Source organism: Exophiala bonariae (assembly GCF_035927105.1).
Source record: "Exophiala bonariae strain CCFEE 5792 chromosome Unknown scaffold_13, whole genome shotgun sequence".
NCBI classification, from domain to species: Eukaryota; Fungi; Ascomycota; class Eurotiomycetes; order Chaetothyriales; family Herpotrichiellaceae; genus Exophiala; species Exophiala bonariae.
Genome location: NW_027042488.1, coordinates 734,717 through 749,040, shown reverse-complemented (window position 1 = coordinate 749,040; position 14,324 = coordinate 734,717). Strand labels below are relative to the sequence as shown.

At 51.7% G+C, this 14,324-nt stretch overlaps 3 protein-coding genes across 3 annotated transcripts; all 3 read right to left on the bottom strand.

Moving 5' to 3' along the window:
- Positions 1 to 3,256: 3,256 nt before the first annotated feature.
- LTR84_002572 (uncharacterized protein) lies at positions 3,257 to 5,324 on the bottom strand (the record flags this gene model as incomplete). Its single annotated transcript, XM_064846181.1, has 3 exons — positions 3,257 to 4,312; positions 4,456 to 5,025; positions 5,115 to 5,324. The coding sequence occupies 3 exons, from the start codon at positions 5,322 to 5,324 to the stop codon at positions 3,257 to 3,259; spliced, it is 1,836 nt and encodes a 611-aa protein (XP_064706406.1).
- A 1,077-nt stretch (positions 5,325 to 6,401) lies between these two features.
- LTR84_002571 (uncharacterized protein) lies at positions 6,402 to 9,326 on the bottom strand (the record flags this gene model as incomplete). Its single annotated transcript, XM_064846180.1, has 1 exon — positions 6,402 to 9,326. The coding sequence occupies one exon, from the start codon at positions 9,324 to 9,326 to the stop codon at positions 6,402 to 6,404; it is 2,925 nt and encodes a 974-aa protein (XP_064706405.1).
- A 3,197-nt stretch (positions 9,327 to 12,523) lies between these two features.
- LTR84_002570 (uncharacterized protein) lies at positions 12,524 to 13,515 on the bottom strand (the record flags this gene model as incomplete). The annotated part of the gene is made up of 2 exons (XM_064846179.1): positions 12,524 to 12,961; positions 13,507 to 13,515. The coding sequence occupies 2 exons, from the start codon at positions 13,513 to 13,515 to the stop codon at positions 12,524 to 12,526; spliced, it is 447 nt and encodes a 148-aa protein (XP_064706404.1).
- Positions 13,516 to 14,324: the final 809 nt, after the last annotated feature.

Sequence of the window (14,324 nt, the reverse complement as noted above, 5' to 3'; positions counted from 1 at the left end):
CATAGTCAGTATTTGTGCGACGACGATTATCCATCCTGGTGTTCGTCCCCGCTATCGAGTACTGTATTCTCTACAGAGACATACACCTATACATTCACTCCCAGTACTGAGACACTCACCTATGAAGGTATCCCCCTTTCTATAGCCACAATCACCTATACAGCCACTGCCTCTACTGAGACTACCACCTATACTACAACTTCTTCCGCTGCGTTTGGAATACAGGTTCGATGGCAGGCGTCGGATTTATCTGTTTTCGAAACACACCCCTTAAGTCAAGGTGTATTACTCGCTGGTGGTTATGGTACAGCGTCCTCCAGCTCCTCAGCGACGTCCACAAACACATCCATGCCAATACCCACATCCGCGCCATCTGGTGAATCTGTTTATCTATGGCTGCCAAGATTGGAATTGGCGTTGGCGTATCACTCGGTGTTCTCAGCATCATCCTCGGATTCTTTGCCTTCTGCCTATTTCGTCGGCGGCAGAAGCGTAATCGAGACGAACAAGGGGTCTCCAAGAACACCGAGATAGCACTTACACGGAGTCCACTACCCTCTGCTAAGCCACAAACGTACCCGAACATGTCTTATGGAGTAGTGCCGGCCATCGACCTCGAGAGTGAAAGACTTCGCGGTGAGCAAGCAAGGCTGCAAGAACGCAGAGAACGACTAAGGCAACTCGAGCAGATTGATGACCAAGAGGAGAGACTTCGCCAACAGATCGCTTACAATGAAGCCCAGAAACATCATAGTCTCTCACCTGGATCACACGAAATGAGGGGTTGATTTGCCTGTGGTGAACGTCCTCAAGCTTGGGAAAATCTTTGTTTTGATCGATAATCCGGTTCAATGGGAGTGGGCGCCCTCTCAGTGTACACGAAGGGAATTTCCCCTTTACAACAGTCCCAGGTCATGCGATGGATGCCTTATGAGATTAGAGCGACGGGGCTGCAACGACTGGTCTGTGTCAAGGCATAGGGATTGGCTCAATATTGACGTAATGCCTAGCACCGACGCCTCTTTATGAGTGATTTGGTACTTATGATACTAAATTGAGATATACACCTGCATCTACTAGCACTTAAAATTCCTAAACAGGCAACAAGAATAGAAGATCTTTGTGAAAAATAATATTATTATTAATACGTTGAAGAAATGCTAGGTGACAAACCTTGGAGAAGTGCTGCGGCGCCGACATTCAGAGTGCGGAGCCTTGTACTTTATGTCTCGAGCCTCCCAGTAGCACCTGGCATTTTAGTTGGACGGGGTCTAAATTTGGCAGGCTGAGCCGGGATAACTGCCCGAAGGCCCTCCCGCCCGGTGCTGCTTCGCAGCTTCGGGAAGGTAAACGGCACGACCAGTGCAACTACCTAAGGTTAGGTATCTATCGTACCTAGGTAAGTTACGTAGTTCGAGGCGGGGAAAAGGCTTCTAGAACTAACGTGTCAGACTGATCTGATATGCAACTATACTATAAAGCTTCACATAAAATCGTGACCACCCTGGCTGTCAACGGTGTCAGACTTGGACGGTTCTTTCCCCAAGGATTGCCAATCGTTCAAAGACTCAACTTGAAGGTCCATCTCGAAGCTTCGACCAACTCACAGTGGCATCTGACCATGCAAGGTGCCTAATTGGCAGCTCGGAGCCATCATATCATATCACACCACTTATCTATTGGCATCTACGCTCGACGATAGGATGTCGCCTACTCCGTTCTGGCACGTTCGATGGGCAACCCAAGAACCGGTCCTCGCCAATGTCTCGTTGTTCCTTCTCTGTCACATGCCCTGCTCTTGAACCCCAAGCCTCTAAAGGGCCAATACGCCTCGTGTTCAAGTTTTAGATCAGGTCGCATCTCCCACATCCGAGTCAGCAGGATTTTATCCACGAATAGGTCACGTTCAAGCCGTGGCTCCGAATCTCTTGCGCAATCTACATGCTCATTGACACCCTCCGTGGCTTATCCGAAACGACAGGGAGAGGTCATTCATTCTCCTTCACCACGACGGCTGTGCGGATGTCCCAAGGTGAAATACGTTTGTGTCTCCCTCATCGGGAATAAATTCTATTATTCGTCCCAAACCTCAACCAGCTTAAATCGAACATTTATGACCTTTAACCATCTCTCTCATGTCTGTCGTCGTTTCGATCAAGATGTATATCCCGACCCAACGATTTCTTCATGAGACGACTGCCCAGTCCTCTCTGCCTTTTATCAAGCCTGTGGACGGTTCGCCTAGTCATGAACCCTTCGACCTCGATTCTACCAGACCCCTAAGCGAGCTGTTAGACTCCCACATCGTCTTTCTCAGCGTCAGTGTGGCCACAGCGACATTTATCATTCTTGGTATTGCGTAAGTCTTTGTGGTCGGGGATTCAGACATTCCGCTTCTTGTCGTGGGTTACTAACATGGTCAACCATTTTGATGAAGCCTCGGCGTCTTTTACATCTGTTTCCGCAGGAGCGAGATCGACACAGACACCGCATCTTCAATAATATCCGACTCTGCATGGCGGGTCGATGACCCCGAATCCGGACCAGACGCGACCGAGGCCAAACATCGCAAAAGGCTGAGGAAACTAGAACAAGTTGCACCCGTTCAGTCTCTCCATGATTGGCGGGCTGAGAAACTCCTCACCAAGGTTGAGACTTTTGCAACGGTTTCCACCAAGCTCATTTGATAAGTGTTTTCACCCTTCTACGTACTTACACACTCGGAGAAACAACTAACCCACCAAGCACTGCCATTTGCTTAGATCTCATCGGCGAAGACGAGCAGATCCGCGAATTACAATGCGGTCATGTCTACCACTCAGCGTGTTTGAATCTGTGGGTGGAGAGGGGACATCATGATTGTCCATTGTGCAAGTTTGACATTTTGGGTCTACGACAGAATTCATCTACTCCGCGACAAGTGGAGAGTGCAAACCATGGTGATCAGTCAGTGCCAACTGCACTGGGTCCGCGGCTGCACCATCCGGGTCACTCTCATCATCACGATCCTCACACCGTGATTATATCCAATGCGCAGCCGCTTCCTGACACTGATGAACAGCGTCGCGACTCACGATTCGAATGGACTTGAGATAAAAACAGACGTCATGTCAGGGCTGTGACACAATTTGCCTGACAAATGCAGCATCCAGGCTATATATCTCTATCTTTGGTACTTTGTACTTACTCTAACACCCCTCGGAACATAGCCTTCTAGTTCCTTCAGTCCAAAAATGGTACGATCTGGGACACCCACTCATGAAGAAGAGGCTTGTGTGACGTCATCCACCATCCTTCTGAACTCCCGTTGGCGCTCACACTGCTCGAGGAAGACTTTATACTTGACCTCAAGTAGCGGCTTGACGGACTTATTTGTCGTCGGACGAACAAGTTTCCCGGGCTTACTCATGCGATCCATAATACTCCAGAGATCTTCGGTCTTGCCGTTAGCATCGGCACTGGCAGCCTTTGCACCGAGCATGGCTGCACCATGGCAGACGGCGGCATGGACATAGCGGGGGATAAGGACAGGCATGTCGCACGCAGTGGCGACGAGAGACATGAGGATGTCGTTCTGACACTGGGAGCCCGACATGAAGATGGAGCTGATCTTGTGGCCGGCCTTGTTCATCGTCGAGATGATCTGCAGCGTCTGCAGGGCAATGAACTCCATCGTGCCGTAATAGTACAACGCAAGACCATCGAGAGACTTGTCACTCGAGAGGCCGACCACCGAGCCGGACATGGTCGGATCGGCGATGGGTGAGCGGTTGCCAAACAGGTCACCGTAGAAGAAGAAATGGCGTCCGAGATAGCTGATCGAGGGCGCGGATGTTCTCTCCTGCATATCCTGGAGGTGCTGGTTGAGATAGTCGTAGATATTGCTGGACGAGGATTCCGACATGGCAAGCGCTTGGTTGTATGCGGGATGTGTCTCGAGGACGTGTTTCAACAGCTCGCCCGTCGCTGACTGACCGCCCTCGGCCATCCAGAAATTTGGAATGATGCTGTCCCTGTACGGGCCCCAGACACCAGGCACGAATACGGGGTCTGGTGAAAGCACCAAATGGCAGGTCGACGTGCCTGCGACGGCGGCAAGACGTGTGAAGGCTTGGGACTGGTCGTTGGACGCTTGGCTGGAGTCGAGATGGTCGCTTGAGAGGTTCACTTTGGCTCCCACAGTGCCAATCCAGCCTGCGTAGGCATCGATGACACCGCTGCCAACGGCGATTCCAGCGGGGAGACCGAGGTCGGCCGCGGCCTTCTCGCACAGGTGGCCGGCGAGTTCACCAGCGGAGAGGTACTCGCCATTCTGCGAGACGGTGAAAGACAGACGTTAGTCAACAAGGTTCTTGCTCGCAACATAGGAGGTGACAAAATGTCAACAAACAATTTAAATGGGGAAAAAAACGTGGATAATAAAAACAAAAGAAATCGCAAAAGAAATAGGCTCACCACCCCATTGACTCCACCCATCCGCTTGAAATCATCCTCGGCGAGATCCTGCAAACCAATCTCGGTGAGGAAATCCTCCTGCCAGCCCTTGACACTCCCGTCCACGCCGACAGGGACATAGCCCTGCTTACAGACGACGGAGCAGAAGCTCCTCTTCTCGTTACCCGTGGCGATATGCTCGAGGGCGTCGGTCAGATCGTAGAATTTACAGCGGTCGAAGAGCTCCTTGGGCATGTGATTCTTCAGCCACAGGACCTTGGGGATCTCCATCTCGATGCTCATGGTGCCGCCGACGTAGCGCAGAAGGTTGTGCTTGGTGGCGTTGATAAGCTTGGTCTCGTCGACGGGCCGGTGGTCCAGCCACAGCACGACGTTGTGGTCGTTGGCCGCGGCATCGAAGTGCGGGCCCGTCACCGATACCGGCTCGTCCGTGTCGTGCGTGAACACCGCCAGCGAGCACGTCGCGTCGAACCCGATCCCCCGGATCGAGTGCACGTCGATGTTGTTCTGCGCGATCGCCCGGTGCACCGAGTTGCAGATGCAGCGCCAGATGTCGTTGGTCGATTGTTCCTGTCGTCACCAGCGGTGGTTAGTGGGGTTGTGTTTCTAATGTTGTGAGGCGTAGTGTGTATATGTATGTGTTGATTGAACAAACTCACGTAATAACCCGTCTGCGGCTGCCAGAGCCCGATGTTCTCGGATGAGAGGCCAACGATGTCGCCGGCCTCGTTGATGATGCAGGCTCGTGCGCTGCCGGTGCCGACGTCGATGCCGATGTAGTGGTTCTGCTGGACGTGGACTTCGTTGCGCACGTCGACCGAGTTTTGCCGCGTCGGCGTCCGTACGCCACTGAAGGGGATCTGTGCCATGGTTGCTTTCTGTATTGGTTGTGAGAAACGAACAGTTGAGCGTGGTGGGAGTGTGTTTTTTTTTTGAATTAGATTGGGATAGCAGAAGCTCCAAGCAAGATAAAATTCCGAAATAAAAACACGATATGAGAAAGATATAGGACTGTAGTTCACAGGATAGACATCGGATGGATTCTTCGACAAAACAAAAAAAATAATATTCCGAGATTCTCTAATGTGAAGACCACACTCTGGACTTCTTAAACGACCGATGTCATAAGCGGGGTGTGATGTCCAGTTCTTGGGATGGTAGTTGGAGAAGAGCAAAACTGTTGAAGGGCCAGGGTCCTCAAATCTTCCGAGTAATTGGACTGTGGCAGGGAAGGGATTTCATGGCATTATGGGGAACCGTAGTAATCGAGTGGTGGAGCTCATAGGCATTCTTTCAAATGAAGATGGATGAAAAAGGTGGGTATCCTCAAGGATGATGATAGAGGGGCATCTTTCTTTTCGCTGGGAGATAGTCCGGAGGAAATATCGAGGGGTAATTTGGCTATTATTGATCAGTGGTGGCAACCAAGAATATGTGAGAGAAGGATTTCATTCATTGCAGATTGGCTTCAGTTCTCCCTGTGGGCAGGTAGTTGGTCAACAACAGATCAAGTCTAGTCCATCCAGAATGGAGGCCTCTCCTGTTATCGTCCAAGTGCCATGCCATCTCAGCCTCGGAGGCTTAGAGTTCAATAATATATACATACACATCGGTTCACACTCAGGACTGCCTGGTGCTTGTATTCCCACCGAAGAGAAACATAATAAACTTGGGAATCATAGTCCTCTCACTCAAACTGAGCCACATTGAAAAAAAGCCACCACCCGTACCGCAAAAACGCCACGCATGCAAATCGTTATCAGACCATGCCTGGTCGTATCCAGTTCTGTCTTGAACTTTTTGTCCCACCAAGACCATCCTATCGGTAACACCTCGTCATCCTTGCCTTCCCGGATCCTTGGGTACGGCATCAATTCTAATTTCCCACCACCGACAATGCGAAATCGATATCTGGTCTGACTGCTTATCATACAATCCGCCCAACCTCACTTGCCACTGACCTGGGTAAGGTGTGCTGGCATATTCGAAGCTGTCGACCCAATGCCAATTCGTGCATTGGTGGGAATTTGTGGGTCTTCTTTGTTGCTCTCAGCAATCGACGATGCCAAAGGTGACGCCCCAGGTGGGCTGTACTCGGGCTCATCACTCTCATCCTTCATCGACGTGTCGTCTACTGCACTGCCAGATAGCCCTCCCTGAGCTGCTGCCTGTTGAGCAAGTTCATCATTGGGCCTCATGTTGGCTGGTGATGAGTCCAGAGCTCCAGGCGACGATCGAGCCTGTTCACCGTCCCGAGTCATCTCAGTATCCACACCGTTGAGTCCGCCGTGACTCTGAGTCTTCTCACTAGTCGGGGTTGAGGCCATATTGCGTCGACTCATGTAGTCACCAAGGCTCAACTTCTTGCGAGCAGGACTTGGTGTCACAATTGAAATCACACTTGGAGCTAGGTTGAGTGCACCAGGAGACTGTGCCATGGTCGAGGTTGACGCCGCTGTGTGGGCATTGGCCACCGAACTGGAAGGTGTTCCATTCGAGGTGAAGACCGGCACCGGAGGAAGAGTAGACAATTGAGGTCGAGGCGAAGTGTTGTACGGTATGTGAGTATGTGCGGCTTGGGATGGCAGAGGATAAGTCGAAGTTCCCACATTAATTGAACTGTCGGGGCTCTTGACTGGATGACCTCTCGCAGTAGTTGCTGAAGTAGTGGGAGAAACACCGCTTGGTGCATCTCCCATTTCCACATCAGCTGGCTCTTGTTGAGATTGACCAGGAGCTTTGGGAGAGGGTGACGTTTGCTCGGGGAGACGTTGACCATGCTTAGCACGATCTTCCAACAGCCTTCTCAGCAAGCGTTGTGTGGGCGTACAAAATTTCCTTCTTTTGATGGGTGGCATTGGTAGCTCGTTCTCTTCGGGATCCGTCTGAATGGCAATACTCACGTACACAGGTCGAGGGGCTGGGATGGAGTTCCTTGTGTCAGACCGACCCAGGACATTCCCAGATGCTAGATGGCCCTTGTGCGGTGGGGGTGAGGCAGAAGTGGTGCCATTCATCCTCGACGCACTTGGAGTCGGAGGGTGTGAACCATGTGAATGCCCAATTTGCTTGGATGAATTCACATTGGGGGTGTTCAATGTTGATCCACCGCTTGTCCGCTTCTTCTTGCGTTGTTGAGCTTGTCCGTTATGATCCTTCTTTTCTTGCTCTCGAAGGGCAAATGCCTTCTCCGCCATTTGGATCTTGCGCAACTCACGCGCGGTCAGCTCACCATTGAGAACTGGGTCTGCGTCGAGGGCAGCAACGTTGACGGGAGTGATGTCTCGACTAGGACCACCGCTGCGAGAGGAATCGGTCGTCGATCGGCGGTCGAAGTGTTCGTCTTCGTCTTGAACTTTGGGCTCGCTTCCTGCACGACTGTTGGTGGCATGTCCTGTACTCAAGGGCGAAATGGCATTTTTGTTCTTACTCTTCTTTTTCTTGCCTGCCTTGTCTTTGGGAGGCGCTTCCAATGCTCTCGCCGAAACTCGACGATCTAGACCAGCCAATCGACATGGATCACTGCCTTCGCAAGCACAATCTCCAAAATTGGCCAAAACACGGCTCACCCAGTCCAGTCGCCGGCTTTGTGCCTGCTCCGAGTCGTTATGTGGACCGTCGAGGTTCATCTCATCTCCCAAGAACCATATGGTGGTCAGTTCGGATCCTGCGGGAATATCTTTGCTGGCGACAAAGCAATGATGCGTTTCGTCGTCGTCCGAGATAAAAGTCTTGAGGGTCACGTTAGGTCTGCAGGAGCGCCGTAGGTATCGAAACTCGGTCCCAGTTGTTCTACTATCAATGTAGACGTGCATATGGGGATGGAAGAAGACGAAAGGGTCCGGATGGCGAAGTTCATTCCAACGATTCGAGGTCGATCTCTGTGAACAATACTCTTCCAACATACCGATTTGACCTCGAACTTCACCCACAATCTCATCTTTCTTGACAGGAGTTTGAATCCGGAGGTATCGCCATTTGGGGTGTCGTCCTTCTATCTCGACGTCGGTCTTTTGTACGGTCTCGATGGTAACCTTGGGAAAGGTGACGGGATCAAGGGGTCTGTTGAGGCGCACAAAGGGCGAATGTTGGGTTGGCTGTTGTCCAGGTCCACTCACGATCAAGGAAGGATCGGAACGCCACGCTGAGAGCTGATTGGCAGCTTTGATGGTCTGCTCGTTGTCTCGAGCGTCAGCATTGCCCTCATCACGCTCGTAGAGCTCCAAAAACTCGGTCGTGTAGGTGGGAATGACAGGGAAACGGAATAAATCTTGTGGGGATTTGGAAGGACTGGGATAGGATTGAACCGTGGACGCAGCGCGTTTCCGTGACTCTCCATTCATGGAAACAATGGAACCAGATGTACGATGATTTGTCTTTGGCTTTTTCGCAGGAGGGAGATCTCTTGCACTGGCGACAGATTCGTGGCGGTCGTGGGTGTGCCAGCCGTTGACCTGTTCGACAGCAGCATTGCTGTCCTTGTGTTTCTTTTTTTGACTTTTGGAACTAGGCCGCTTGGCCTTCCGGTCACTGCCATCGTCAAGGCCTTCTCGATGTCGCCTCTGCCGTTCAGTTGCTTTCTTGGCGTCGAGATCTCGAGGGAGGCAATCTACGCAAAAATGCTCGTCTGGCACCTTGCGATCATTGTAGAAACACAAGATGTGTTGCCAGGTATCGCACTTTGGGCAGTAGACTGTGCTGCCATCATCATCGGTATAGCTACAGATGCATTTGATGGTGTACTCCTCCTCGTCTCGCGCGTTGGTATCTGAAAGAGAGCCATCAGGCAGAGGAGAGGCTAGAGAAGGGGCAGCGGTGACCGGATAGTGGTTCGGTATCGAATGCGTGGTAAGGAGGGAGGACTCTGTCATAGTCTGACAGAGTACCTCCTCATTGATAGAAAAGATAGGGTTGATGTGGTTGATGTGGTCATGAGAATGCGTGTCGCATTCCGCACATCACTGGCAAAGAGTGAATCTCTGGAGGAGCAGGAGAAGCACGAATCGACGCGAGATATTTAGCGCTCTCAGAAAATCGTAGCGTGATGAGTATGATCCCCTTTATGACGAGTTCGACGTCTGAGGCGTCTGCGACTTCGAGAACCTGGTAGGGATGGTGGAACACTGGCTCGACCAGGTGGTCAACTAGGCGCAGAAGTGGCCAAAGGGTCGCAAAGGCCAGGAAAGGTCAGGAACGGATCTGGAAGGCGTGTAGATGAACTTTTCTGATGGTTTTAAGCCTTTTCCAGCTAGGCGGGAACGTGAATGTCGAGTTCGAGTTGTTGATGTAGGTGGTGGAAAGGCCCAGAGGAAGAGTCGGGTGGAGGATGGGAGAGAACTTTGAGGACACAAATGGAGAGAGGTAGAGAGGCAACGTAGCGAGACCGATGTTGAGAATGAGAGATTTGATGGTTGAAGTCGATGGATAAAGACTCTGATTGAAGAAGAAAAGAGGGAGAGGGATGAGACGAAAGGACGAGGAAGAATGGAGGGAGGGACAAGAGAAGGGAGGAGCGCGAAAAGACCAGGTGAAATGAGTGACAAGATCGAAGGAGCAGACGCAAAGACCAGACCAGAGGGCAGAGGGCAGAGGGCAGAGAGTCAGAGACACAGAGAGGCAAGGTAGGGGACCAAAGACCAGAGATGCCTGCACCCCAGCGCAGAAAGTTCTCTTACCCCCAAGACTCCATTACGATGATGGCAGCACCAGTGAGCAGCCGCAAGAGACCAAGAGACACCAAACACAGACACAAATCGCGGGTAGGATGGGCATGGGCACGGGCATGGATGGGTAGGGCATGGGCGACAGAGTGCAGTGCAGTGCAGTGCAGGCGAGGGTGCGGGCGCGGGCGTGGACAGTTGAGAAGTGCCAGAGAGCCCACTGCCTGGCCACTGGCCACTGACAATGGCATAGGCATACCAACCAGGCCTAGCGTTAAGCATCACCCGTGAGTGTTCATGGAGGGGACTCGGGAGGCTAAACTTGGAACAGCAAGGACGAGAATTTAGAAAGGAGTCCACCCTGTGAACAGCCAGCCAGTGAATAGGCGGCAGGGCGGCACTAAGACATCCGAACACAATCCCACTGGCTTTCATGGTCAGGCAGAGAGATGAGCATCTGTTGCCTCGACTTTTCTCGGTTTCCTTGATTCCCCCTTCTCACTTTTCATAGGTCCATCTCCCTGAGAAGGTTCGAGGTTTTCTCGATGGGATGTGCGTGCTACGAGCCTCTAAGCTCTCCTCGTAACTAATTCCTGCCCTGCTTGGGCTGGCCGGCACTCATCAAAACGGCCGAGGGCTCCCACGGACCCCCTCGTCCTTCTGGTGGTCTGCCTGTGACGCCCAACTTCTTCTTCCCAAGTTCCCATTTCTTTCCTGCCCACCCTTCTCTGCTCTCACTTTTTCTCGACCTTTTTTGCCCTCTTGCCTCATCATGTTTCCTTCGCTCGAGAGCAACCTCGGATCACTCTTCCCTTCACGGAGATGTCACCCTTATGAATTCATTCAATCAACAATGCTCGCTTCGATTCTTGCTACACTTTCTCCAAAGCCATAGCGTCCACTCGACGACTCTCTGGCGCAGGCTAAAGACGGGCGGGCAAGAAATTAAGCTGTCTTATTTGTGTGAGCGGGTCTTCCTGTTCCAAGGTGTTGCGACTTTTTACCACCTGTGTTCTTTGCGCTTCTCGAGTCTCCATCACAGCTGCAGTCTGCAGTCTGCATTCTGCACCTTTTACCTTACCCGCCAGTCTCACTGCTCGGTTTAATCCTTCCTCCACCTGTATCTTGCTCGCTTTCCACCCATTTTATTCGATAAAACATCCTTCAATACAAGGAGATCCTGCACTGATTATCCAAGACGCAGCCATTCCGATTGGGCCCATTATCGCCTGCTCGTCCTCCTTCCCTCGAAGCCGTCACCCTTCGCCTCTCCCTCCTTGCCTCCTCTCCACCGACCTTGTCGTTGTCTCTCGTTCTGATCTATCGCCTCAAGGTCGACTCGCGTGTTTCAAGACCTACACCTGCGTGTCGTGACTGGAACTCTCTGCTGTTATCGCCGCCTATCACTTGCTCTACCTCATTCGTCATTGACTCTTACCACGTCTTACCATCCCTACCGCCGCCCATTCGTTGCCCTATTCTCTCCAGATACTCGTTCAAATCAGTATAACCTGGTGGCATTCATTGCAATGGCCATCCTCGCCACACTTTTCCAAGAACCTGTACGAGATTGCCCACATCTGTAATCCGAAAACTGTGATACCCTTTTCGTGATTCATGCGCCGAAAGTATTATTCCCCTCCGAAGAGCATAGCGAAGCCAGTGTGACGCAGGCGGGGACTTTCGCGTCACGTTACTCGTTACTCGTCCGTGATAATAATGTAAGAGCAGTAAGAAAACTGCGCGTTGAAATATGGCTGTTCTAGCACGCGAGGACCATACCGCTCATTACAAGCATTTTATCAGGCTGCGAAGGACAGGTGGAGAGCTCTCCTTCCTGGGTTTTGCCCATCGTACGTCCATTGGACCATCAAACAATGGCATTTCATGAGTACCTCGAACAGGAAAACAATCATCATTGATGCGCCTAAGTGATGACTATGCGGTCATCCTTGCACCAAGCACACAGGCTTCAAACCACTCATGGAGCCATGGGCGCCTTTCCGTTGCAACGGACGATCCGTTTCGGCTGAGACAGTCGTGCTCACTATGAATACACCGCCTCTTTTGACAGACACGTGCCTTGGCTTGGTCATCATCACGTGCGTGTGCGCGCAATCAAAATCGAGTCATGTGCCTTTGCTTGAGAGTATGAGTAGTATCTCGAGATATCAATCCTCGGGATGCAAGGTAAGTGCATCGGAAGGTGACTTTAGTGCCTCACTTGGACATCTAGTCATCTAGTTGCCAGGCATGGAAGATGAAGCTTCTTCGAAACCAATGGCTACACATCTTTGCCCAGGCTGCAAGCCATTTCCATCCTGCTCCATCCACATCACGTTCACATCTTCCTTAAACCACGTATCCTCACCCTCCTTCATGGGTTCGCTGCTTTCGTCAGCCACACCTCACTTCTCTAGATAGACGACTCGATCGCCGTCCTTCTCCATATCGATCGCGCCAGCCTCGACATCAACCTGGCCACTGCGGATCTTCTCCTCTTCGGCGAGCCGTGTGAATTCACGATCCAGTTGCTCCCACTGCTCGGGCCGCCTCAGCTGTGTCGCAACCTTATCTCTATGCACGAAGATGTTGCGGTGCTCTGCGAAGTAGCGATCGATATCTTCGAGCGTGCGGTTCGCCGTCTCGGGGTAGAAGAAGTACGTGGTTGGGATGAAAGACGCGCAGATCACGGCCCAGATGATCCAGAATCGATAGCCGAGGTTGTCAATCCCTGGAGGTGTCACTTGAGCGACCATGTAGTTCATAATCCAGTTGGTGGCCATTGCGACGGATGCCCCCTTGGCGCGAAACGAGAGGTGGTTGACTTCGGTGGGATAGAGCCACTATGGTGAGGTGAGTTAACGTCGTTTATTGCTCACAAAAGATGACAGGTAGACTTACTGGGACACCGAGAACACCCAGTGCGAAGGATGCGAAGAAGACCTGCGGAGCACCGCGATTAGCTTCTCGTTCCAATGTTTTGACCAGACTTTGCTTCTCGAATCCGATATTCGAACGTCCACTCCGTCGCCAGCTCTCCAACAAACTGCGATGTTGATGAACTTACAAAGAAGAAGGAGACCGCGAGAGCACCTAGCTTGAACTTGTCACCCTGACCGTGCTCCGTCAACCCGGTTGCGATACTAATCATGATCCAGCATGTCGAGCAGGCCGCTGCAGATGTCATCATGACCCTTCTTCGGCCATATCGTTCGATCACAAAATATGCGAGGAAACTAAAGATCAGGTAATCGACGGAGCCAGCCGCTGCGAGGATTCGAGCTCTACATGTCTCCTATCAGCTTTTGCTGCAGGTCTCTCAGATTTACCTGTCAGCCGTCTGCTTGACTCACCTCAACGTGTCATAGCCCAGCGAATTGATGAAGACGTATGTCATATAGTACGAGGTAACCTAAGCGACGTGATATTAGAGGCTCCACTCCAAAGTCAAGGTAAATGGTGCGGTGCTTACGTTTATGCCTATGAGACTGCATTAGCTAGGTTGAACTCTTGTGTCCACAATATCAGGCATGACATACCTGAGATCTGATTCATTGCTTGCATCCAAGCCCCAAGGATGACACGGCGAAGAACACCGCTGGGTCCACGTCCTGTGAATAATTGAACCCAGGTATACGTGTCTGCATGTTCTTTGTCCAGGACATCTTTGATGTTGTTGAACTGCGCGCGAACGGACGACGAGTGTGCTGTAGCACCATTTCCTTCGAGGGCGGCTAGGACTTCCAGCGCATCATCGTACTTGCCCTTGCGGATGAGCAAACGAGGAGAATCTGGTAGGAACGGGCACATGCACCATATCAGAGCGGTGAAAACTGTTATAAGAAGCTCAAGGTCAGCTCGATGATCGTTTTTGTTATTGATGCGAGGGGATCTTACAGCCTTGAAAAGCCAGAGGAAATCTCCACGAGACGCTGCCGGGCGCAAATGAGAAACCCAAGGTGAGAAAGTTCGAAAGGCAGAAGCCGGTAATGCAGTTGGCCATCTGAATGATGATCAACTTTCCGCGACTTCTCATTTTACTCGTCTCAGACTGCCATACACCGGCTGTCGCGGTGTTCATTCCCGTCCCGAGACCTGCAATCACTCTTCCTGCGTACATCTGGTTCTTGGACCAACATGCGGTCTGTACCACGGCGCCGATGGCGATGACGCTGCTGCCCAACAGAAGTGTCCGGGGTCGTCCAA